The 21,759-nt window shown below is 36.3% G+C and overlaps 4 protein-coding genes and 1 long non-coding RNA gene across 12 annotated transcripts in view; 4 read left to right on the forward strand and 1 right to left on the reverse strand.

Annotated features, from left to right (window-relative positions):
• Positions 1 to 2,398, forward strand: part of LOC111481170 — an 8,576-nt gene extending 6,178 nt beyond the window's left edge. For 4 of the 6 annotated variants that reach the window (XR_002717986.1, XR_002717991.1, XR_002717988.1 and 1 more), the window contains one exon: positions 1,920 to 2,398. This is a non-coding gene — a long non-coding RNA (uncharacterized LOC111481170). The remainder of the gene's footprint in view (positions 1 to 1,919) is intronic. The other 2 variants (XR_002717990.1, XR_002717989.1) reach the window with 2 other exon arrangements.
• LOC111481150 (26S proteasome non-ATPase regulatory subunit 14 homolog) overlaps positions 1 to 10,124 on the reverse strand; it is a 20,077-nt gene extending 9,953 nt beyond the window's left edge. Inside the window, exons 1-3 of the mRNA XM_023126504.1 lie at positions 10,115 to 10,124; positions 6,032 to 6,037; positions 3,699 to 3,705 (exon numbers count right to left, since the gene is read on the reverse strand). The gene's annotated coding sequence lies outside the window, so the exon portion shown is untranslated. The remainder of the gene's footprint in view (positions 1 to 3,698; positions 3,706 to 6,031; positions 6,038 to 10,114) is intronic.
• Positions 4,536 to 8,584, forward strand: LOC111481137 (polyadenylate-binding protein RBP47C-like). The gene is made up of 6 exons (XM_023126489.1): positions 4,536 to 5,243; positions 6,069 to 6,549; positions 7,267 to 7,334; positions 7,419 to 7,549; positions 7,683 to 7,779; positions 8,160 to 8,584. Exons 1-6 carry the CDS (start codon positions 4,917 to 4,919, stop codon positions 8,313 to 8,315), a joined length of 1,260 nt encoding a protein of 419 aa, XP_022982257.1. The 5' UTR covers positions 4,536 to 4,916; the 3' UTR covers positions 8,316 to 8,584.
• A 3,166-nt stretch (positions 10,125 to 13,290) lies between the features above and the next one.
• On the forward strand, positions 13,291 to 16,347 carry LOC111481112. Of its 3 annotated transcripts, none has more exons than XM_023126447.1 (10): positions 13,291 to 13,677; positions 13,765 to 13,837; positions 14,095 to 14,196; positions 14,274 to 14,390; positions 14,466 to 14,637; positions 14,727 to 15,207; positions 15,300 to 15,399; positions 15,497 to 15,640; positions 15,721 to 15,837; positions 15,920 to 16,347. In XM_023126447.1, the coding sequence occupies exons 2-10, from the start codon at positions 13,775 to 13,777 to the stop codon at positions 16,217 to 16,219; spliced, it is 1,596 nt and encodes a 531-aa protein (XP_022982215.1). In that variant the 5' UTR covers positions 13,291 to 13,677; positions 13,765 to 13,774; the 3' UTR covers positions 16,220 to 16,347. The 3 variants fall into 3 exon arrangements, with proteins under 3 accessions (XP_022982215.1, XP_022982217.1, XP_022982218.1); XM_023126449.1 differs by having other exon boundaries at positions 14,113 to 14,196; XM_023126450.1 differs by having other exon boundaries at positions 13,292 to 13,677; positions 13,765 to 13,878.
• A 3,660-nt stretch (positions 16,348 to 20,007) lies between these two features.
• Positions 20,008 to 20,931, forward strand: LOC111480791. Its single transcript, XM_023125957.1, has one exon. It carries the CDS (start codon positions 20,008 to 20,010, stop codon positions 20,929 to 20,931), a length of 924 nt encoding a protein of 307 aa, XP_022981725.1.
• Positions 20,932 to 21,759: the final 828 nt, after the last annotated feature.

A 21,759-nucleotide genomic window follows, 5' to 3' on the forward strand; every position in this document is an offset into this window, starting at 1 on the left:
TTTTTTTTTTTTTTTTTTTTTTTTTTGAGAAAGATGAAAACTATTGCAAAGAAAATGTAAAAATACAAGTACAATTTTCAAAAACCAAAAGATTAAAAATTAAATGGTTATCAAATAAAGCTTTAATTTTTAAAATTTAAATGAAATTTATAGTATACTTTTTTTTCATCTTTCTTACCAACCCAAATAGATTTACTTTTAACTTATGGTCAAATTTGTTTAATTGGAACTTCTGTTTTCAAAAAAGAAAAAAAGTAATCTCATTTGCCAGAGTTTTTTTTTTTTTTTTCTTCGTTCAAATTTGTGTGATATTTTTCTACTCTAGGTTGAATCTCATTTTAGTGATATCATCCTTGATTCATGTCAATTAATTTTGAATTCATACGTAAGGGAGTGTTTGAAGATTTGTATGTTTTAGAAAATAAATTTATCAGAATGTTCGAGTTTATGATCTTGAATTTGATTGTTATTTAACTTGCAAATGCATGTTTTTGCTAATTATTGTCTAATGAAGTTTTGATGATTACATAATCTCACATTATTGATATGTAATTCATTCCTTGAGTTCTTTATATTATGACCATACCATCATTAACGGTGTCATGCTTGTTTTTATAATGAATGTATTCGTGCATTTGCATTTCCCTTAATAGAAGCTGTTTTCTTTTTAAATATTATTTGTCCTATTACCACCATTACCATTTAGCGGTGCTATATCATTATGCTATTTGACCATGAAGTTTAAGTTCAACTTTATCAATGATAATTTCAACTTTAAATGCTTTGTTTAATCTCTAGTGTCTAAAAACCTCTGAAGCCTTGAAAAATGGTTTCAAAAGAATTATGACCGTAAGATTTGATTTGAGGCGCCCTTCAGACCCCAATCAAGCTGGCCACTAAAAGGTATTTCAAAACTTTAGGAAGCTACCTAATTCTAGTTTTCTAGAACAATATTATGCACTTTAAAACATATCAAGACAATATAGTTGTGTGCAGAAACATATCAAGAAAAGATAGCAATTCTTTGTGGAAAAAGTAGAAAACATTCCCTTCTTTATAATATATGTTTCAAAACAAGTATAGTTTTATGATAGATCACCAAATTTTACTCTCTTTTACTAAAAGATTCCTACTAATTGGACCCGATTGATGGTATTTCAAAGTCTATAAGGGTATATATGGAATCCCCAAATTCCAGTGGTGGAAGAGAAGCATTTAATAGTATAGTTTGGTGGTATGGTTATTTAGGACATTGGAGAGAGCAACTCAGAATGTTGTGCTATATTAGATCCAAAGACAGAAAAACAAAGGGAATAAGAAGGAAAAGTAAATCAAACAAACAGCCGTTGGTTTGGCTGCACAAGGCAAATATTTGACGATGTTGGGCTGTGGAGAGGCATTGGGAAATCACTTGCCATTTGAAGTGCTTCCTTTGTCTACACACTATTTTTTCCAATCTAATGGGATCCCACGAATCTTCTCCCATTTGATTCTCTACCATCATCATAACAACCACAATAGCGATGGAATGTCAAAAAGAATCTCAACCATTCTTTTGGCATCTTTTCCTGTGTTGGTATTATATTTGCATTTTAGTAATTCTCTTCCTGATTTAAAAATCATATTATAGGCTCCTTATAGGCCAAAGGAGACGAATCCATCATTCTTAGTAGAACGTTTCTATGGGAACTCAAAACCATAGAATCCCTTCAATGTTCCTTTGCCCATCCACTTTTTACTAGGTTCAGCAAGTTTTTCCTCTACGCTCCAACGTTGTTGAGATAATCATGACATGACTGATATCATTTATTTAAACATATTATCATTAAATATTTTTTAGATGGATCAGATGAAAGTATGCATTCAAAGATATAATCTTAGATGTATAATAATATTTTAACCAGTTGAATTGTATGCAGGTAAGAAATTTGACACAATGATCGGGACAATTTCTAGAACTCTTACAATACATACTTCATTTGTTCACACTATGAATTATGTTTTTATGCTATTGAACTCCATACTGTTGTATATTCTTGATATAAGTGTTGATGATTTTGTAGGAAGGGAAGGGATGGGAAGGGGGAGAGGTAAATGGAAGCACGTGAAGGTAAGCATTAATGGAGGTAGCAGTAGTGAGGTTTTGTTTAGTCAAAGATGGTTTTGGTAGCAGAAAGGTTGGTTTGTGTGAGTGTGGCTTAGTAGTGGGTTTGGCACTTAGGGTTGCTTTCCTTATTCCAAAATAGAAAAACGATTCTATTTGGATGCAACTCTGCATATTCTTTGCAAATGAATCATTCTAAAATGGAACTTCCTTTTTCTGCATGGAACATGCAGAGTTGCTAATGGAAGACGGAGACTTTTTTGCCCTTTGACAATAAAGTAAATGACTGTGCTCCCTTCTCTCTCTCTCTTCACACTCTCTCTCTCTCTCTAGGACAATCATTCTCTTTTTTCAACTCTACATTTTCTTCCCTTTTGCTCCAATTCCAACTTTAAAATTCACCCTTTTTTTAATTAATGGAAAAAACATACTTTTTTTTTCCCTTTTTCAAAATTTAAATTCCACAAATATTCCTTAGATTCTAGTCTTGCTAATCATTGGTTTGAAAAAAAAACCTTTGAGCAGGTTAAATTATAAATTTAATTTTATGGTTTGAAATTTTTTTGAGCTTAGAGGTTCAAAATCGCCGTTATCGAACTCAAAAAAAATAATAAACATATGGGTTTCAAAAACATTTCCAAAATAAAAAACAGAATCTTTGTAGAAAAAATTAGAACTAAAATATATTTATTAGTGTACATGTTCAAATATGCATACTAAATAAAGTATGTTACGTATATTATATTCTTCTAATGTAGTTAAGAAGTTGGCACACATGAGTATTGCTCCACTAATCTAAAGCATGTATCCTTAATGAATCAAGAGGTCGTAGTTCAAATCATCCCTCCAATATTAAAATTAACCCATGATTAAAAATTAATTAAAAAAAAGTATTAATACATCAAAAATATATAGTTAATTAATTGATTAACATTAAAAAAAAAAATGAACAAAAGCATGTAGGTCTCTTCCTTGAAGGTAACAAAAATGAGGTCTATAAATACTCCTATTTGTTGAGAGCTAGGAGCCATCCCATATTTGATCTCTCTTCTCTCTCAAACTGCATTTCAATTGTCAAAAACAAATGGCCGGAATCAATCTCATCTCCGCCGCCGCCGTCCTCCTGGTTTTAGCTTCTATCTTCAATTATAACATTTCACACACCCAAGGACTAAGGTTGCTGCCAATGGAGCAGGAGCATCCAGCCGTCCATCTCAATTCGAGGCCACAGTCATTTCACCCCTCTCCCATTGCTGCTACAGACGTGGACGTGCATGGCGGCGACTTCCGTCCCACCACACCCGGCCACAGCCCCGGCGCCGGTCACGGCCTTGCGCCGGACAGCCACGTGGATTCCAAAATTCATTAGGATATCATTAATCATGATATTAATAGTTGGTAATTTAGTCAGTCATGTATTCATATTATCAAGTGCATGTTTACAATTATTGTTATGCATCTTCCTTTCATTATCTACTTAAAATCTATTATTATGTATTGATTATAATGTTAATTAATGAAGCTTGATTTAATTATTTTCATTCTTTTTCTCGATCTAAATTATGAAATAACACCATGACACTGTTCAATGAACACTCTCCCTCGTACCAGTATTGTCTACTCTGAGCATTAGCTTTTATGGCTTTGCTTTGGTTTCTCCAAAAAAACTTCATACCAATAGAGATAGTATTCCTTGATTATAAACCCACGATCATTCCCTAAATTAGTCGAGTTGGACTTTCATCCAACAGACACAACCTTATTTTTAATCTCATGTATTAATTTATATTAATTTATATATATAAATAAACAAAGATAAAATAAAAGTTTAATAACACCCACATACATATATACATACATACATGTATCCTTTGGGTCATAATATATGAAGCGTTGAGTATTGAAGAATGACGTGATACCCAAAATATTGTTTTATTTAACACATTTATATATGTTTATCGTTAAGAAAATTAATCTAATAATTATTTAAAAAAAAAAAAAAAAGAGAAAATGTTATGCTGGACATCCCTGGTTCCGTTGGGCTAAAGTGGGAAGTGGATCCAAAAGTCTAATTTATATTGGGCCCAATGACATTGGGTCAAGTCCAATAAAAAGTATTGGGCCCAATGACATTGGGTCAAGTCCAATAAAAAGTATTGGGCCCAATGAGATTGGGCCTGATCCAATAAAAAGAAATTGGGCCGAATGAAGAAATAAGTGACAAATATGATTTAAGTAATTATATAAATAGAGAGAAAATAAAATTTGAAAAGAAAATGTATAACGAAGTTTCCTAATAGTAAGGAGAAAAAGGAATAATTGAATAAAGGTTTTGCGGAATATCCTATTTTAAGGCGAAGAAGAAAAAGAGTGTTAAGAGTGATTATAAGTAAATCAGAAAATAGCATAAAAAAGAGGAATTGGCGGCGGATGGAGCCAGGCGTCGGAAAAGGAAATTGAAATCAAGGGCTGAGATTAAAGTGTAGTCCTTAATCCTAGGGTGTATATAAGCCACCGCATTGTCCCAAAAGCAGCCATGGTTTGTAATTGTATGGTACGGCGTGGTGAAGCTCCTAATAAATCATCGTGAAAGCTTAGAGTTAGACCCTAATCCACTCCTCTTTCTGCTTCGCTTTCCTTTAAACACTTAGATTCCGATTTGTTTGTGTTCTTTTTTGTTTTTCTCTCTTTCAATTCAGATTCTTTTACCCTTTTGGTTTAGGGTTTAGGGTGTACATTAAGATTTTCTTTCATTCTTTTTCTTTTCCGTTTTTGCCTTTTTCTATCACTGTTCAATACGGAGGAAGATAAGATGCAAAACAACGGTTCTGATTCGCAGCCTCCGGAAACAAATCAACGCCACCAACAGCCGCCGCAGAAGTCGTGGATGCCACTGCAGTACCGCCCACCGGCGATGGTAATGCCGCACCATATGATGACGCCGCAGCATTACATTGCGCCGCCGTTGCCGCCGCCGTATATGCACTATCATTATCATTATCAGCCTCACCATCTCCCTATGCAGCATTCGCAGCCGCTGCAGGGATCTGGTGGCGAAAACAAGACGATTTGGGTTGGTGACTTGCAGCATTGGATGGACGAGACTTACCTCCATAACTGCTTTGGTTCATTCGGCGAGGTTCGGTTTTATCTCCTCTTTTTTCACTTATTTACGTTTATTTTACGCTTCGCATTTATATTTTGTTCGTGAATTTTGAATCGGTGCATTTGTAGTCTAATATGTCGTTACGATGAATCGATAATCATTCTTTGCAGGAATTGTTGCAGTTCTCAATTAAATTCAATCTATTTTATTGGATGAAATTATTCATTCTCTTCATTAAAATAATGGTAGAAAATTGGAATGATTCATTTTTCCTATTCGTTCTTATAGTTGAATACGTCTACTTTGTTTCTTGATGATTCTTTTTAGGAGGTTTTGTTTCGGTACTTGATTCTCGTTATGCAATTTGAGCGTGCAAGTGCAGAACTAAATGACGAATATTATCTTGATCGAATATTTGGCTTGGTTTTTGAGAAAAAATGGTTTTTGCTACCGTTGAGGAAGTAAGAATTTATTGGAGTTGAGTATTGCGATTTATTTACGTTTTATTTTATGACGTTAGTAGATCTGAGAACAATTTGCTTAAAAATGCAGCACTATATTTTATATAGAAGATCTAATTCTCTAATAATTGACATTGACATCTTATTGCAAATTTTGTTGTGGGTGCTTCACTTAGATTTTTATATTTATTACTGTGTCTCCAGCTTTGTACAGGGATGTGTATATATGCTGTCTTAACTGAATCTTGTTCTTTTCCTTACTTTCTTGGGAAAAAAAATTAATGTAATCACCCTCAGCATTTCCAAAAAAAACATTGTTTTAACAAAAATCTTGAATTGTTCTTGGTTTGGAATGATCACGTTGAACTAAGACTGTTCTGGTTTCTGTATGATGTAGATTTCATCTATCAAGATCATTCGTAATAAGCAAACTGGTTTGTCTGAGGGGTATGGATTTGTAGAATTCTTTGCTCATGCAACAGCTGAGAAAGCTCTTCAGAACTATTCTGGAATGTGCATGCCAGATACAGAACAGGCTTTCCGCCTGAACTGGGCGACATTTAGCACTGGTGACAAGCGATCAGACAATGATCCTGATCTTTCTATCTTTGTTGGAGACTTAGCTGCAGATGTTACTGATACTTTGCTGTACGACACATTTTCTAGTAAATTTCCCTCTGTCAAAGCAGCAAAAGTTGTCATTGATGCCAACACTGGTCGTTCAAAGGGTTATGGTTTTGTTCGGTTTGGAGATGACAATGAAAGGTCTCAGGCGATGACTGAAATGAATGGTGTACATTGTTCAAGCAGACCTATGCGCATTGGTGCAGCAACACCCAGAAAGTCTTCTGGATATCAGCAACAACGTGCTTCATTAGGTATATTTAAGTGTTTTGGGGCTGCGATATAGTATGCTTAACCTAAAACTACTTCCAAGAGGATTAGGATGTCTTTGGGGTTGGTATGCAATTCTGGAGTAAATAAAGATATGTAAGCTTTTGTCTTCTACCAAGCATTTGGTTCAAGACTGGGGTTACGTATCAAAAGAGTTGTTAAAATGAAAACTATAATGCTAACAAATAAGGATATACTGGGTCTTCCTCTCTTACAATTTTGGAGTTTGATTTTATTGTTATCATTAGAAATTTTGTTGAGATTAATGTTTGTGTCAAACATCAATTTTAGACAACAAAAGACTTGTGCTATCTTCTGTTGATCTGTAATAATGTAGACGGAAGTGGTCTCATGTATTCAAATAGGGGTTGCAAGTCTGTTTACTTCCAATGCTGAATCTATATGTTAATCTTGCCTGAAAATGAAAGCTTTAGTGTTTTTTGTGGAATTATTTGATTGCTAAGATAGGCGATCTAGTGTCAATTTGCATCAGAAAGTTCTGATTTGGGGCCATTTTTATGGTATCCTTCTTTGGGAACTTTACTAGAGCAATCTTGTGAAAATTGAATCCTCCTTGAGAAGTAGTAGTTCTGAAATAGTGTCTCCTCTGCATGCCTGTGTTCTTAGGGTTTACTCATGGTTGTAGACTTCCCTACCCATTTTAGACTGCTTAAACACTTGTCGTGCTCTGGTTTTTATAGGAGCATATTCAACAAATGGTGCCTTTAGCCAAGGTTTTCAATCGGAAGGAGATTCTGCAAATACAACTGTGAGTTGCTTTGTTTTTTTTTTTTTTTTGCACAGCTAGAGATTCCACCCTGTATTATTGGGTTAACCTGAACTTTCCTTTTAGATATTTGTTGGAGGGCTCGATCCTAATGTGAACGATGAAGATCTGAGGCAACCTTTCTCGCAGTATGGTGAGATAGTCTCTGTTAAAATACCAGTAGGTAAAGGATGTGGATTTGTCCAATTTGCCAACAGGTAAAAGTTAGAAATCGGGCTTTCCTAACATATAAACAATGAATTAGAAGCATTTATCTGGTTATTGCTTTTGTCAATCTATTTTTAGTTCTACTAAATTTCAAGGCGTATTCCTTTCTATTTTCCTCTGTAGAAATGATGCTGAAGAGGCTTTGCAGAAACTAAATGGAACTGTAGTTGGCAAGCAAACTGTTCGCCTTTCATGGGGCCGAAATCCAGCAAATAAGCAGGCAAATTACCCTTCTCTCCTAATGTGAAAATGATAACAAAAGAATTATGCAGGCTCTTAATTTCCATTACTTTCCTGGAGGGCAGGATAGAAATACAACTAAATGAGCTGTTTTTAGAATTCAAATTAAATCTGAGCTATATTTTGGTTGATAAATTTCTTCGTACGTTCTTTTATCGTTCATAAAAATGTATTTGTCTAACTGTAAACTCATGTGGCCTTGTGTATTTGTTATTTAAACCTTGTCTCATCTGGAACTGAATTTGGAAACACGTAGCCTGTAAATGTTTTGTTTACATTGCTTCTTATCATCTGAAGCGTTTGATTTAGTTGGAAACAAGTTTAACAGTATTTCTTCTTGCATTTGTTGAGGGTTGGCAGTTCAGAGACTTTGGGAACCAGTGGAATGGAGCTTACTACGGAGGACACATATATGATGGCTATGGATATGGTCTTCCACCTCAGGATCCAAGTATGTATCATGCAGCTTATGGAGCTTACCCTTTCTATGGAAGCCATCAACAACAAGTAATCTGAATACACGAAGCTCCCATTAATTCTTAAAAGCCCTTTCCAAGTAGAAACCTGAAGTTGCTTCAGCTTCTGGATTTCACTTGGTTTTAGATTTTTTCCCCCTCCATATTAACCATCCTTCCATCTACATAGTGGAACTGAATTTTGATGACCTAAGCTAGTACTCTCGTAAAGATATTTATATATTTATTTCATTCAGATCGTTACTGGATTGTGATAACAAACTTATTTATGAGAGTATATATAATCTCGCAATAGTGCATGCATGTCAACATTCTTTTGGTTATACTAGACATTTTCAGAGCCCATCTAGGCAGGCGCACGCCTGGCCCAAGGCGGGCCTTTAGGAGCAAGACTCCCATAATGAAACCTGCCTGTGCCTCCCACTTGTGGTGGAGTGCCCTTCAAGCCTCACTTCCAATCCTTCTAATGTTTGGATAAGTTAGAGAGTTGGGAAGAGTTTCAACTCACGCCTAGAGAGGTTTCTGGCCACTACTTGAGTGGTACTCTGCCCACTCTATCCTATTTATCTATTTAGATCCCATTTCTCAATGCTCCATTTTTTGCAATATCTTTAAAGAATTCAGTTACATTTTTACTGTCACCGTCATTAAAGATTAGTACCTGTTTTATTTGGTTAATTTAACCACTGTAGTAAAGATTTATCCTTCATTCTTTTTAACCCAGAACTTAATGGGAGAGGGAGTAAAAAAGGAGGAGTTGATCGATCCCATTAGATTCCGAAATGATATGGGTAGACATTGACTTTGTTGGACAAGTCCTTTTCCTTTAATCATCTTTAATGTTATGTCACTGCAACTGGAAGTCTGCAGCTTCCTTTTTACGCAAAAGCCACGGCTTTGGAAGGTCGAATCATGGACACCGTTCAGAAGCATAATTGAAATTATGAAGGGACCAAGAAGCCCCAAAACCAAAGGCTGCGCCTTGAACAAAGCCGAAGCCTTCGCAACTTATTTTGTTTTGTGTTGCAATGGGAACTGTAAAAATAGGCTTTTTAGATGGTAGCTGCCTCTGCCTTGTCAATGTCACCGCTCCGCCGTGGCCCTACGGCTGCGGCAACACTGCAACTGCAACTGGCTATTGCAGCCGCTGAGTGAAGCATAAAAGGCTTCCTCCAGCCCCCCACCGCATGGCGTTTTTGCACGGCATGTCCCGCCCACGATTGTAGATTGTAATTGGCACCCATTACAATTTCCTAGGCGTTTTTTGTTTCCTTTACATTCTTATGCTTCAATTTCGAGATTACGACCTTTATCGCTCAAATATAAGCAATTTTCTATGCTTTGCTTAGACAGGAAGCTCCACTAGAAATGGTTTTCAAAATGGTTTTATGTGTTGAGTTTTGTGATTTCAAGTAAATGTATAGTCAGGTAGCTTATTTTCTTCCTAAAAAGAGTTCCATCAAGTTCCACTGTGAATCCAAGCCTCGTTCTTGATAGAAAGAGCAACAAAAACCAAACAACTCCAAGAAACTATCATAATTTTCATGGAAGTTGCAACAAGATAATTACCCAAGATAGCAGATTTGTTGCATGAAAATGACATGATTAAATATTGATACATTTCCCTCTCCAATAGTAGAATCTCACATTGATAGTGAGAAAATGAAAATTAGGTAGAACACCATAGGAAACTTGGAATTTTCACAACAGAAAAAAGAAGAAGACAGAGGAAAGGGCAACAATCATAATCAACTTCTTGTATTTCATTTTGAAAAAGTGTTCTAAAACCCCAAAAGCCTTAAAAAGCTTTACCCCCAAAAGCAGCTGGCTTTGTACAACACCACTGCTTTGGTAGTGGATGATGATGATGCGTTTTTCAATGAAAATAAAAAAAAAAAACGACCTTTTTTGGTGGCCAATTCTAATATCTTTGGCGATCCCCACTCTTCCCTTCTATGCCCAAACACAATCGGTGGTGCCTGTGGAATGATGGCGGTTAAAAATGATGGACAAGGCAAAAAAAAAAAAAAAAAACAGAGTCACATCGCATTAAATTTTGGCCTCATTTTTACCCATCTCAAAACAAAAACAATGAGGCTTACAGGTTTTAACCTGAACCCCACCTGAAATTTATTACTGAGTTGTGGTTTGTGAGGTGAGAAAGACTCCAAATTGACATAAATGAGTAATGAAATTGTAAGCTTAAGCTGAACTCCCACAACAAAGTACACAAAAATTGATTTATATAAGATTTAGAATCTGAGTAGGACCTTCTGCCTTCTTTTATGCACCAACTTGTCTACTCTTTCCCCATTCGACATGCCAATCATTCATCCAATTTCTTCCTTAAAACGTCGGCAAAAAATTTAAAATAATACTTAATATCGTTGTGTTGTTTGCTTTAGTCTATTACGTATCACCGTCAGCTTCACGATTAGATTTCCGTGCTTTTATAGCGAATGTTTCATTCTTCTCTTCAAATCAACATGGAATCGCTATCCCTTTGGCACCTAGCATACTTGCTATCATACTATTCAATGACCGGCTATAATATCATTTGGAATAACTTCAAATCCACCACCTGCCGCTATTATTTGCTTTGGCCCATTCTGCTCTCGTCCTATATTTGATACCAACCCAATAAATAAAATTGGATTTGATTGGGTTGTTGGAAAGCCAAAAAAGAGCATTATATTGGATGTATTTTATTGATTTATTCAATAAAACTCATATCCTTCATTGGCGCTGCAAAGGACACCGACAAAGGAAGGACTCCCACGCCTTTATCAAACCCCTTGCTTTCTCTTATATAATTTTAGGGACTTTTCTCCCCACTTTGCAAAAGGACAAACTTTTTTTTTTTCTTATTTTAAAATTGAATTATGTCGGAATAGCGTCGGTACTCGATCTAGGATAGCTTCAGATCGATAAAAATATTTTTAATATGATTATGTTCATGTAAACGGATGATATTTTTAATATATATTCATGTTATAGTTTAAAAGATTTGTTTTATATTCATGTTATATTATGACAACGCTCTCGGACTTGGAACAGGAGTGTTCCCATCGCTGGATGATGCACGATGGGGCGTCGAGCGAATGCGCACGAGCTGTTCGACGAAATGCGAAGGGGATTGCGGCAATGGTTATGCGATTGAAATGGCTCTAAGAAACATGTAAGTGTTTGTGGCTACCTACTTTATTCATTATGCGGAGGTTTAATTATTGAAGTACGCAAAATAGTTAAAGGCTATTGAAGAACTTAGCTGACCCGATTGTTTTGGAATTGAAATAAGCAGTAGTGTCAACCCCACTGCATTCAGGAAAGGGTCCCCCAATTATTAATTTGCTCCCATACTTGGAAAGCTTATTGATTTATTACTTTTGTTAATCATGCTGCGTTAAAATATTTCTGCTTTCATGTCTCTATGTCTCTATCACGTGGTTGTGAGTTCCTACTTTGATGTCCCGTAAGTTTTTTTTTTTTTTTAAGTTGTTTTTAATCGAAAAGTGACCATTTGTATTATGAGGCAGCATCCATTACATGTGTAAGTGACAAACTAGCCAAAATTTGCTTTTCAAAAGACAGAGATTTCATTATTGAAGATTGTTTTTCCAGCGCTTCAAATTGATTGTTATTGACATACGCACTGAGGAGCTTAAAGGGAAATTTGGACATTGTGTGAGTAGTGGGGTTTGCTTTGAACGCATTGGTTGATTTTTTTTAGAGATAAAGAGGCTGTGGAGGAGGGGTTAGTTTTTAAGTAAGGAATTCATTTCCATTTGTGAGACTTTTGTAGAAACTAAAAGTAAAGTTACGAGAGTTTATGTTCAAAGTAGATAATATTATATTATTGTGGAGGTCCGTGATTCATAACTTAGTATCAGAGTCATGCCCTTAATTTAGTCATGTCAATAGAATCATCAAATGTCGAACAAAAAAGTTGTAAGCCTCAAAGATATAGTCAAAAGTGACTCAAGTGTGGAATAAATGATGTACTTTGTTTGAAGACTCTAGAGAAAAAGGAGTCGAGCCTCGATTAAGGGGAGGTTGTTCGAGGACTCCATAGGCTTCAGAAGAAGCTCTATAGTGTACTTTGTTCGAGGAAAGGATTGTTGGGAGAGGAGTTATCGACTAAGTAAGGGATTTATCATAAATTTATAAGTAAGGAAAATCAAAAATAAAGTCACAAGGGTTTATGGTTAAAGTGAACAATAACATACCATTACGGAAATCTGTGATTCATAATAGAGGCTTCATTTGTTATCGATTAGCCTTTTTTGATGGATAAGGAAGAAAAGTTGACAGGGAGCATTGTCGAGTGACATAAATTGGTAACAGATGAACACTCTGTTTTCTTTCCATGTTTTCAAGCCAGGTCTGAAAATGCAAATCAGTTAGGATTCATATTTGATGGACATAGCAGAAATGGTATGAATATTTCTTGAAATGAAAGGATTACTATAATAAGGTTTGGTATTAGGTAAGTAATAAAGAACGAATACCAATATTATATTATGATCAAGCCAGGCAATTCTTGAGCAGTCCTGCTTTGGATCTTCCAAAACAAGTCCAATGTATTAAAGAGTTGGCAAGCATGCTACCCTTGCAATCTTTGCCGTGAAATTCATTGCTCATTACATTTTAATCGTTTATTAAGTAGTTTTTAAGAAATGACGGAGTAAGTTGGCTTCGAAAGAGGTAGATTGTGAGATTCTACCTATATTGGAGAGGGAAACTAAGCATTCTTTATAAGTGTGTGTAAATCTCTCCCACTAATTGACAATTTAAGAAATTTTGAGGAGAAGTCAAAAGAAAAGTCGAAAGAAAATTATCGGTAAGTTTGGGTTGTTACAAAAATAATCAATAATGCCTCTGACAAAAATCGCACGTCCAAAGTCGTAAACACTCTGAACCCACATGGGATTTGAAAGTGAATTCCGAAAGGAAAGAAAGAGGGTAAAAAACAAAGGATATAAAGGAGATGGGGTTCGAAAGAGAAGGCACACGTTGTTCCATGATGACGAGGGCATGTTGTGGACCATAGCCGCGGCATATGCAAGAGCTGTTTGAGCTGTTTATAAACTTTCTGCAAAGCCGAACCCATTGGTTTTACCTTTCATTCACTCAGTAACCTCCCTCTCTCTCTCTATTAGATAAACTTTCCAAGCGGTGGAAGATCTGTAAGTAACTCCCCAGTCGGTAGACCCAGTTCTGTGCGGCTGTCATAAACAGTATCTTAAATACACATCCAACTCTCCAAGAAGTCTCAGTTCTTGTTTCTCTCACACTCATCGAGGCATCTCCAAATTGGGCGGTAAATTTTTGTATTGGTCTTTCGCCATTGAAGAAGCTCTTAGGAGTCTATAAGAAAATGAAACTCTTTTCCTCTCACAAAGGTTTGATCCCTTGTTCTTCTCATTCCATGGGATTCTTTTGTTTGATATATTGAGTTACGAATTGGGTTTGGTTCGATCATGTGGCAGTTTTGAAGAGATGAATCGCAAAGAAAGGACAACAAGGCTGCAGTCTATTAGAGCATCTGCAAATCATGAAAAAGTAATCCCAGCTTTACCTCCAAGTCTAGTGCGTAGTTCTATGTAGGTCGCTCTAGTTTCTTACCTTATTTATTGCATGTTTTGAAAAACGGTTTGTTCTGTAGATGGAAGAAACCCACCAAAAGTTAAAAGAATTTGAGTTGTCGACATACTTTCTTCTTCCCTCTGTTATTCTGTATCTGATTCAGTTCTAGATTTATATGATTTCTTCTTCTTCTTCTTCTGCGGCCCATTTTTGAATTCTGAATTACCCTGAAGGGGAACGTGGATATGCAGGAGGCGAAGCAACAAGGTGCAGCGAAAGCAGCCACGAACGGGCGGGCTTCACGCAGACAGAGAAAAGTGGCTTTGCAACAAGACGTATGAACGAAATTTGGAAATTGCTGAAACTTTCTTTTGGTCATTTTAAAATTGGGTTTGACATTGTTAATGATCAGATTGAGAAGTTGAAGAAGAAGCTGAGACATGAAGAGAATGTGGGTCGAGCTCTCAAGAGAGCTTTCACCAGACCTCTGGGAGCCTTACCCCGCCTCCTTCCTTCCCTTCCTCCCAATGTAAGTGATATCGAATCCCTCGAGTCCTTCACAATCAAAACCAGAATTCTAAGGCCAAATTTTTTATTGGTGTAGATGCTAGAACTTCTTGCCGAAGTGGCTGTTCTTGAAGAGGAGGTGGTGCGGCTTGAAGAACAGGTTGTGCATTTCAGGCAGGATTTGTATCAGGAAGCTGTCAACATTTCGTCCTCCACGAAGAACATGGAGGCTTCCCCGAAGAACAATTCTAAGCAAGTTCAGAAAATTGGTAACTAACGGCAACCATATTAATCACTTGAATCAAGTTAGCAAGTTGAATAGATTTTGAACCTGTTTTTGTTCCTCTTTGTGCTTCAGATTGTCTGGGAAAGGAAAATGAATCTCGAGTGAATTTGATGAGCAGCAACAAGAAGCCCCCTCTCCACAAAACCCATGTGACAAAGACTCCAATCAACACACCTTCAGTTCATCACAAATCATCACAGAAACCAAATTCTCCAGAAAATACTGAAGCAAGACAACTACGTTCCCCGGATAACAAGGTGTATGGTGATGATAATCCAAACACTATTTCTGAAAATATTTTGAAATGCTTATCAACAATTCTATTGAGATTGAGTTCAACCAAGAACAGAGGTGCTGCTGAAAATTTGCATCTCTTCTCAATGGTAAGTACCATTCAAAACGAAGAGACGGGTTGTCTTCACGACCCTTATGATATATGTTCAAAATTTGGAATGCGGGATATCGGTCCATACAAGAACGTGTGCACGGTCGAAGCTAGTTCCATCAATACGAAACGGACAGCGAACTCTTCATTTCTATTTCAAAGATTGAAGTAAGTTTTCTGCTACTGATAATTCTCATCGATTCAGGCCTTTGTTTGGGATATAAAATGTTAAGTTTAGCCTCAATTTGTCCAAATTTCAGACTCCTCATGGGGAAACTTGCTTCTGTCAACTTGCAACATCTTATCCATCAGGAGAAACTTGCTTTTTGGATCAACATCTATAATTCCTGCATGATAAATGTTCGCCAATCTCTGAATTTTTGCTCTTTCTTTTCATTTCATGGCATTCTTTCTTCAAATTTCTTTGGCACACACTCAAGTGATTGAATTCCTGCAGGCATTCTTAGAACATGGAATACCAGAGAGTCCCAAGATGGTTGTTGCCTTAATGCAGAAGGCAACAATTAATGTGAGCGGGCAGTTGCTAAATGCTATAACCATAGAGCATTTCATCCTGAGACTGCCTTATCATTCACAATACGTAAGCTGTTCATTTCAACGATGTTTTATGACGTTTAACTTTTAAGTTCGATGTTAGAATGTAAGTAAATTTGACCACAGGCTTTCTCAAAGAGCGCAAAATATGACGAGAAGACGTTTAGAAGTACTTTCGGGTTGGAGTTATCAGAACCATTGGTTACGTTTGCTCTATCATGTGGAAGCTGGTCTTCCCCTGCTGTAAGTGATGTTCTTCCATCACTGATGTTCCATATATCCTCTGATTCGACTTCTAATTTGCTCGAAACTTTGCTTAATGAAGGTGAGAGTGTACACGGCATCCCAGGTCGAAAACGAGCTAGAAGTAGCAAAAAGGGAGTATTTAGAAGCTGCAGTTGGGATTTCATCAGAGAAATTTGGAATACCAAAGCTGTTGGATTGGTATTTGCTGGACTTTGGTAAAGACTTGGAGTCGTTGGTGGACTGGGTCTGCCTTCAACTACCAAGTGAATTAGGAAAAGAAGCAATTAAGTTGGTGGAGAGAAGAAGAAAGCAGCCTCTGTCGGAGTTTGTCAAAGTGATACCTTATGAGTTCAGTTTTAGATATCTTTTGTGCACATAATGATCCATATTCCATTGCTTTGGCAGCAATGGTTAAGATTTAGTTGTAGAACACTGTATCATAGCTATCAAGAATATAGATTTGATGTACAATACTTTGTACATTCAGCAGCTTTGCAGGGTGAGGAATTCATTTGTGATTTTCTCGTTTTAAAGAAATTTTAAATATTTAGTCGCTTAAGTGTAACAACTCAAGTCTACTGCTAGTATAAATTATTTATTTTAGTCCGTTACGTGTCACGATTATAAGATGCGTCTAGTAGAGAAATTTTTACAACTTTATACGAAATGTTTGTCCTCTCCGACCGACCTAAGATCTCATAAAGAGTTTATTTCACAAAATATACGTTAACATTATATCATTTTATGATAAAATAATATTGTAAATGATGTTTAGTAACGAGAAAGGGTGATTTCCAAATTTTAAAATGAAATCATACTCCAAAATTCTTAGAAAAATAATGACTAAATTTTGTTTTGTTTTGTTTTTTTTTTTTTTTTTTAAATGCTCGAGAATAATAGAAGAAGAGCGTGTGAGATTCTGATGTTGATTTGAGACAGATGGCACTGATTTGATGGCTTAAAGCGTTAAAAAGGACCGACAACTGTGTTTGGCTGTGTAACGCAAAGATAATTATAGTAATAAGACTTTGCCGATGGGAATAACGAGAGTAACATAATATTACCCAATTTAATTAACTGCCAACTCAGTGTACAGGTCATTACTATACACTGAAATAACAAAATTCCTTAATAATATTACTCATTTAATTGGCTGCCAACTCAGTGTACACGTCATCACTATATTCTGACATTTTTAAAATATTGAAAAAGGAAAAATTTTGTTCCAAAATTGTATGGAGAACTCATATACTCAACATAACAAAATCCAGTAAAGTGAAAGCTGGAAGATTGTAAGGGTTTGGGATGTTGAAAGGAATGGGAGGTGAGGAAAGAGAATTGAAGTTTTGTCTTAATCTCAAAACAATTTTGATTCTCAGTGCTCCTTTCCATTGCAGTCTCTATACTTCAAATGGGCAAACCTCACCCACCACACACTACCAATCTATGTCAAGGCCAACCACAAACAAACTACGGTCAACAGCTTATTATTGAACATTAGGTCCATCTACCTCACTCTGTTAGGTGGAAACCACGTTATTATTGAACATTAGACTTAACGACTTCAAAGTTTCTTAAGGTTGTCTACCTCACTCAGTTAGGTAGAACCCCGTGTTTGTTGCTCTTAAGTATTTTCAAAGATTGTCTATTGGATTACGAGTTGCAACTCAAGCTCCCTGTCGTCGTGTTTTTCTTTGCCATTTCTTAAATTTTCTGAATCAGGAAAGTCCATGAAGTTCAAAAGGAGAGACAAAAATGATGAGGACCTAGTGTGAGATTTTGTTGTCTCCTGAGATTTGGTGTGTATTCAGCATGATATGCATCCTTTAGAAACCAAGCTATTAAATGAAACGACCACTTATGATGCCATTGGAGCAATAGTAGATCGGTAGAAAATCTAAGCTACGAATTGGTAACTTTTTATGGTGTGAAATTCATCAAGGTAATTACAAACTACTTATTTTTATATGCATAAATAAATTAGAGAATTTTCAAAACCCTAAAACTTGGTTTGTGAAGCTTAAAGTTGGGACTTGGGAAAGTCTAGCATAATCCTAGGTTTAAATTATCAAAACTTGGATTTGGGTAACTTATAAAGATATATATACTCTTAATTGAGAGGTCAAATGGATTTATAAGGCCTATTCAGACATTCGTAGATCCATGTAATTTACTAGTACATTCGATTCAAATTCATTGTTACCAAAAAAATATTTGCATACATTCTATATGGGGAGAACCTTTACTATGACTCTACTACAATAGAAGATGAAGGAGAATCTATAGGTAACGGGTCGTTACTAGAAGATGACGAGACATTTTAGTCTTAAGCAAATCAGCTGACCCTTCTCATCCAATAGAAGTTAAAATTCATGGTATCCAAATGGAATTATCTGGCCATCATGATATCCCTTTTCTAAAACCCTTTAGATTATACAAGTCTAAACCTATCAACCAAATATATCTGAAGTTGGTAGCTATTTGGATATGAAAGGAGGTCAGAGGAAGGGGCCTAGGAGAGGAAGTTTCCAGATTAAAACAGCCAACAAAGGAGATATGGACCTGAGAAGGATTGGAACCGGCCCACAAATTCTAAGGTTCTCAGGCTTCTTGCTATGGGCAACAAGGCCCAGTTTGCCCCCACTAGGCCCAACTGGTGTGGCTCCAAGGACTTGCCAGCTGGTGAGCATGAAGGAATTGAAAGACACGTCAGCTATAAATGTGGTAGTTGGCAATACGTCACTTCGCCACCTCATCAAATTAATGGGAAAATTGGAGTCACCTATAAACTATAGATCGGAATGCAATTTTAACTAAAATATTCAACCACCCTGTCATCTAGAAGAATGATCGAGTCCAAAACGGAGGCTGACCCGTTCAGAGCCAAATATTTTAAGATAATATAGAAAACAAAATTTCAAAAATCTCCGTTGTTGAATAATTGGCACTCTGTTTGAAAACTTATCATAATCTGTTGGAATCTTATTCCCAGATTTCAATCACTCCACCGAACACAATCCTTCTTCTGGTTGTGCTGCTTTCATATGAAGGGAATTGTAAAGACGCCAAGTGCCTGCTCACATTTTACCGGTTTCAAAATCAAACCCAGTCTTAATTATCCTTTCTGGCTTTTCCTTTTCAGACTTCTTAAGATTTATAAACGGGAGAAGTTTCCACACCCTTGTAAATATGTTTCGTTCTCCTTTCAAATCGATGTGGGATTTCACAATCCACCCCATTCGAGATCCAGTGTCCTCGCTGGTACTCATTTCTCTCTTTAATCGATGTGAAATCTCACAATCCACCCACCTTCGATCTCACATCTCTCCCTAACAAGATCAACTTTGTGAAAAAGAAGCAAGGGAATAAACTTTGGTTACATAATACTTGTTTTATAAGTCAATCTCTACCAAAATAAAAATAAAAATATCAATGGGATCAACATGTTTAATAAAATTTAATAGGATAAACTAATAGACGTAAACCATACCTACTAACCATTTTGCTTTTCCATATATTGAAGTACATACCTGACAAAGAAAATAATCCACAGCCAGAAATTTCTAGATCCTTATTCATCAAAAGGTGAGGTAGGAACCAAACTAATAAACTAAGTTTGGTTCATTTTGGAGATGGTGGAGATGGTGAGAACTAAGAAACAGAAAGTAGGCTGCCTCTCTAATTTCGTCATGCTTCTGTAATAAGAAACACAAGATGACAATGTCTAGCTTTACCTTTACCTACCAAAAATTACGCACATATTTTTGTCATTCACTTGTAGTTGTTAGGTGCACAACTTTCATCTACTTGACAAACAATTTTCTAGCTTTTGAAGTCTAGTCTCGCCAATAATGTCAAATCCTAAATTCAGAAGGCCCCATTTGCTTTATTTTTCAGAAATAAGTTTGCATGCATTCACACATGCATATGATGATATAAACAAAAATATGATGTGTAACGTGCACACAAAGATGTTACCTCATTGCTTCTCTTGTTGTGGTCAACAAACTCCAGCCACTATATATGTTCGTCTCCGTTTCCTTCATTCAAGTAAAATATTGGCAATTCTAGCTTCGTCTGTTTTGGAGTTGCTTCTCTATCAAACTTCTCTGTCTTCTGTTCAAAAGTGGGACAAAAAAAGAAAGGGGGGTTGGATAAGGTATTAGAATGGAGGTGGCAATACAATCACCGAGCATGGATTATCATTTCAATGGTGGAAGATCTAAGATCTCGACAGTTCCAACTACACCTGAAGTTATTGGAAATTACTTCTACAGCGCACCTTGTAGTCCAATGCGCATGTCCGAGTTCTATAGGGACTTCGATGAGATGCAACCTTCCCAAATGGATGAAGCATACATGGAGGAGGATGGCGATTTTGCATTTGATATTTGCCGGCAGTTCGAGGCAACCACACTCTCAGCTGATGAGCTATTTGATGACGGCAAAATCCGATCACTAGAGACGCCACCACAATCACCAATTTCTCAACAAAATAAAACATTTCAGAATACGTACTCTACTGAAAGGAGGAAAAATCCAACAACAGAAACAATAATTGAGAACGCAGAAAGGAAAAAGGAACAGAAGAGAGGGAGGGGAAGAAACCAAGCCTTAACGTCCTCAGCCTCCCGGAGAGCAGTGAGGTCGCTCTCCCCCATTAGAGTTTCTTCATCTCCATGGTACGAGAAACAGCCTTTACGAAAAAACGTTGGACAGCTGAAGTTGATTCCAGGATCCCCTTCTGCTGCTGGAACCAATTCCAATACCACCTCATCTAAGGGCAGTAGAAGGTGGAGACTAACGGACCTGTTTCGAAGTGCATCTGAAGGACGAGGAACTGGAAAAGATCCTCTAAGGAAATATTCAACCTTATACAAGAAACAGGAAGAGAATAAGAATACGAGCTTCAAATCCAATAATAGCAGAGATGGAGCCGTTTCAATTTATGATCCGCATTTTTCATTGAATAGAGCAGCATCAGAAGACAAGAAGAAAAAGAAGACTTTCCTGCCCTACAAGGGGATTTTGGGAGGACTCCTCTTCAATCCAGCGGTCCATATGCACACCAACTTCAGGCACTCCCACTAATGGATCCAAGATTTAACTTCAACCAAAACTGTCATTTTTGTTTTCTGATGACCCATTAAATGGCATGCCAAATGATCAAATTAAAGAAAATTTCTTGATAAGAACAATATTCTATTGAATGGTTAAAGCAAATAAGCATATGTATCTGACCCAGATTTCCATTTTATTTGAACTGAATCGGTACGTTACGTTACAAACTATGATAACATTCTAACTCAATCTTAAAAAAAAGAATAAAATTAAAAATAAAAAAGCTGATCAAATATGCATTATGTACCTAGCTGCCACCTTATGATAGATTTCACCTTGGAATATTCCAAATTTTAAAGTAGAACACAATTTTGGTCGTAGTTTATTATTGGACCAAATATGTTCACTCTCTCCCGATCAAGAACCCTTACATTGCTTCTTCCATTACTACGTTGTCCATAGGAAATCATTAGCCCGTACAACATTCCTAAATCGATAGCCTCAAACATAGAAAAGGCCATGTTGCAAGTGTAAATTATTTAGCTCACATACATGTATTTTTTATAATACAAGAAGGCTAACTAAATACACTAAGTAACAATGTAGAGACATAAATCTAAATAAATCCCTGCATGCTAGTAACAATACAAAAAAAATAAATCTACGTACTACTAGGTAATCTAACTAAATCCCTAGATATTGGGGTTTATAGTTATATAATTAAGATCCATTCCTTCAATAAATTTACTTTGTCTACCCCTACCAGTGAAAATTTAAACATGAATGCTACGTACAAAACTTTCAAGAAATTTCCACAATCAGAGGGAATACCCTTGCTTATTATATATAATTTATAAA

This window comes from Cucurbita maxima, unplaced genomic scaffold, assembly GCF_002738345.1.
Source record: "Cucurbita maxima cultivar Rimu unplaced genomic scaffold, Cmax_1.0 Cma_Scf00006, whole genome shotgun sequence".
NCBI classification, from domain to species: Eukaryota; Viridiplantae; Streptophyta; class Magnoliopsida; order Cucurbitales; family Cucurbitaceae; genus Cucurbita; species Cucurbita maxima.

Bases quoted from the DNA above. Each gene is read 5' to 3' on its own strand.
- LOC111481137 (XM_023126489.1), top strand. From the start codon at position 4,917: ATGCAAAACAACGGTTCTGATTCGCAGCCTCCGGAAACAAATCAACGC. The intron at 5,244-6,068 runs GTTCGGTTTTAT...TGTATGATGTAG, and splicing joins GCTTTGGTTCATTCGGCGAG to ATTTCATCTATCAAGATCAT. The intron at 7,335-7,418 runs GTGAGTTGCTTT...CTTTCCTTTTAG, and splicing joins GAGATTCTGCAAATACAACT to ATATTTGTTGGAGGGCTCGA.
- LOC111481112 (XM_023126447.1), top strand. From the start codon at position 13,775: ATGAATCGCAAAGAAAGGACAACAAGGCTGCAGTCTATTAGAGCATCT. The intron at 15,641-15,720 runs GTAAGCTGTTCA...ATTTGACCACAG, and splicing joins TGCCTTATCATTCACAATAC to GCTTTCTCAAAGAGCGCAAA. The intron at 15,838-15,919 runs GTAAGTGATGTT...TGCTTAATGAAG, and splicing joins GAAGCTGGTCTTCCCCTGCT to GTGAGAGTGTACACGGCATC.
- LOC111480791 (XM_023125957.1), top strand. From the start codon at position 20,008: ATGGAGGTGGCAATACAATCACCGAGCATGGATTATCATTTCAATGGT.